This window comes from Oryx dammah, unplaced genomic scaffold (assembly GCF_014754425.2).
Source record: "Oryx dammah isolate SB20612 unplaced genomic scaffold, SCBI_Odam_1.1 HiC_scaffold_4096, whole genome shotgun sequence".
Classification (NCBI taxonomy): Eukaryota; Metazoa; Chordata; class Mammalia; order Artiodactyla; family Bovidae; genus Oryx; species Oryx dammah.
In genome coordinates, this window is record NW_024074062.1 from 1 (window position 1) to 3,464 (window position 3,464).

At 55.3% G+C, this 3,464-nt stretch overlaps 1 protein-coding gene across 1 annotated transcript; it reads right to left on the reverse strand.

Moving 5' to 3' along the window:
* Window positions 1-608: 608 nt before the first annotated feature.
* Window positions 609-2,812, reverse strand: LOC120859891 (complement C3-like). Its single transcript, XM_040235810.1, has 6 exons — window positions 2,556-2,812; window positions 2,043-2,132; window positions 1,781-1,864; window positions 1,203-1,286; window positions 898-1,033; window positions 609-816 (listed from the first exon to the last, which is right to left on the reverse strand). Exons 2-6 carry the CDS (start codon window positions 2,086-2,088, stop codon window positions 675-677), a joined length of 492 nt encoding a protein of 163 aa, XP_040091744.1. The 5' UTR covers window positions 2,089-2,132; window positions 2,556-2,812; the 3' UTR covers window positions 609-674.
* Window positions 2,813-3,464: the final 652 nt, after the last annotated feature.

A 3,464-nucleotide genomic window follows, 5' to 3' on the forward strand; every position in this document is an offset into this window, starting at 1 on the left:
GCAGGTGAGGATGGGAGCTCAGGATACAGGTGAGCATGAGGGTGAGAAGGCAGAGAAGGACCGGAGGGTTCTGATGCTGAAGGCACAGGTAGAGATGCAGGGGAGGTGCAAGCAAGAAGCCAGGTAAATACCCAGGTGAAGATGTAGGCAAGGATGCTGGTAAGAAAACATGAAGAGGGACTTCCCTGGTGGTCCAGTGGCTAAGACTCCATGCTCCCAATGCAGGGTTCAATCCCTGGTCAGGGAAGCTCAACTGGTAAAGAATCCACCTGCAGTGCAGGAGACCCTGGTTGGATTCCTGGGTCAGAAGGTTGCCCTGGAGAAGGGATAGACTACCATTCCACTATTCTTGGGCTTCCCTGGTGGCTCAGATGGTGAAGAATCTGCCTGCAATATGGGGAAGAGGCATACACACTTCCGGTTAGGAACAGGTGAGGCAGTCATGGGCACTGGAGATGAGGAAGCCCGTGAATGTGAAGATGAACTGCAGGAGGGAATGAAGTGGGAATCAGGTCAAGTTCCTGCAGGATGGAGCTGAGCTGGCAAGTGAGGCAGTGGGGGGTTGAAGCTGCCTCTGTCCCCCTCTCAAAGACCTCCAGGCTTTGGGAGACATGTGAAACAGAAGTGAAGCTTTATTGGGTGGACAGTGTGTGTGAGAGGGTGTGTGTGTGGGATCAGTTGGGGCAGCCAAAGACGACCATGTTCTCCGTGAAGCTGGCCAGGTCCTCGCACTGTTTCTGGTTCTCCTCATCTTGACATTCTTCAGCTTCGGGCCACAGCTCCACCCAGGTGTCCTTCCCGATGATGTAGCTGATGCTGCGGGAAGACAGATGGGTCAGGAGGGGGCGTGGAGGGTGGGAGGAGGCGGCCTCCAGAAGGCACGGGGCGGGAACTCACTTGGGTTTGTCGCCCCACAGGTCAGAGGATACGCCCCACACGAGGTAGTGCGCCCCCTCCTTCAGTTTAAGGGCTTCCCTGCACTTGATGTGGCTGATGAACTTGCGCTCCTGTTTAACTTGCACCTCGTCGGAGCCTGGAGGGGAGGGAAAGGGAAGCTGAACTGGGGGAGGGGGAGGGGAGGGAGGGGAAGGGAAGCTGAGCTGGGGGAGGGAGAGGGAGAGGGTGGCGAGGGCAAGGGAAGCTGAGCTGGGGGAGGAGAAGGGGAGGGGTTAGGGGAAGGGGGAGGCAGACACAGGACTAACCCGATTTGATGATATGCTCGATCACCATGATGTACTCGTCAAAGTCCTCTTCAAGCTTCTTCTGGATAAGTCTGGTCTTGTATACTGTTGAGGGGTGGGGAGGACAGCGCGGCGTCCTGGGCAGGGCTCTCTGTGGGGCGCCCTCACCTGGCTCCTCCCAAGCGATGATCACAGCCAGGCATGCCCACGTCCCTGCTAGCCGCCCCCGTCACCGCACTATAACACCCCGGGCTACACTCACAGCCATGCACACAATCAGAGCCCTCCACAACCACCGTCAGAGGCATGATGAGAGCGACTTCTATCCATCGTGACCCACAGGTTCCCCCCAACATGGCGGTACGCACAACCACATCCACTCCCAACCACCTGTCACACACACGCCCACAAACCCACCCCACTCATGACCATGTCTCTCCGTGCAATCAGAGCCCCTCACAACACACACACATACACCAGTCACCCACAACCGCAGTCACCACACGCAGCCAGGACCACACCTGCCTTCACACTGCTGCTCACACACAAGCACGCATGCGTGCGCCTTTTCCCTGCCTCTTGCCCGGGGCCCCACTCACCATAGTCCACGCCCGGCTCGCAGGCCCTGTCCAGCCGGTCCTCCAGAGTGATCGCCTCCTCCGTGTGGTGCATGAAGCAGTTCTCTGAGGGGTGGGTGGGGGGCGGGGCAGGGACACGGTCTAAGACCCACTTCCTGTTAAGGGCACGAACTACCCAGGGGTACGCCCAGTCCCCTGGTCCAGACCTCTTGGGTCAACCCCCCACCCCAAGGGAGCCGGGGTCCAGTGTGTGTGGGCACACTCCTGGCTCCCAAGCACTCACCCTCTGCACAGCGGCAGGTATCTTTGTGGTAGAGTTTGCTCAGCATTCCATCCTCTTTATCCGGGTGGTAGAAGTGGATACAAGTTTCATCTGTGGCAGAGGTGATGGGGAGGGGTCAGAGGGCTAGGGCCTCCACCCCAGACACCACACCTGGAGGCTCAGTTATCCAACTCCAGTCGGTCAGACCTCCAGAGGCCAGGTCCCCAGCCCTGGGACACCCAGACTCCTAACTCCCAGACCTGGGGACCCCCAGAACCCTAAACTCCCAGACCCAGGGACCAGCAGACTCCTAACCCTCAGATTTCCAGGAACCCCAGGCTCCTAGCTCTCAGATCCCTGGGGCCCGAAAACCCTTAACCCCCAGATCTCTGACTCCCAGAGCCCTAACTCCCACAATTGGGGAACCCAGACCCCTAACTCCAAGTCCTGGGGACCCCCAGACTCTTAACCCTCAGATCCCCAAGACCCCCAGAGTCTAACTCCCAGATCCCAGGTCCTAGGATGGCTGCTCACCCAGGTTGTAATAGGAGTACACCTTGACTGCCCCAGGCTGTATAAGTCCGACATTAAAGTACTGGTGAACTTTGAAGGACAGACAGTCCTCCTGTGTGTGTGAGACCTGGGAAGAATGAGGTTGGTCAGTGGCAGGGCCTACATGGAAGGAAGTCCAGCATGGGGTCCTGGGGGTTGGAGACTGGTGGAGAAGCTGAGGGATCTAGGTGGGGAAGATGGGGGGTGGGTGGCAGTGGGCAGGAATCTTTGACAAAAGATTAATAAGCAGTTCATCAAATCCATTACCCCACCCCCACCCCACCCCACTCCCGCTAAGGCTAGATTGTACTTCTCAGCATGTTTCAGTTCCTTGTGGCCACGTGATTGAGCTCTGGCCAAGGACTGCTATTTATGTCCTTGAAAACATTCTGTGGTTAACAAGACTGCATTAGACACTTGAAAGTTGCCAAGAGTAGGTCTTAAAAAAGTTATCAACACACACATTATAGCTATGTCGGGGGTGGATGTAACTGACCTTATTGTGGTAATTATTTCTCAGTATATAAATATATAAAATCATTACATTGTGCACATTAAAACTGCACAGTGTTATACCTCAACTACAGCTCAATAAAATTGGAAAAATTAAAGAGAAAGAAAGAAAAGAGAGAGAAAGGGAGTGAGTGAGGGAGGAAGGAGACAGATATACACATATATGTACTGAGACATTGTTGTTGTTTAGTCATTAAGTGGCGTCCAACTGTTTGAAACCCCATGGACTGTAGCCCGCCAGGCTCTTTCCTGTCCATGGGATTTCCCACGTAAGAATACTGGAGTGGGTTGCCATTTCCTTCTCTAGGGGATCTTCCCCACCCAGGGATCAAACCAGAGTCTCCTGCATTGGCAGGTGGATTCTTTACCATGGAGAGA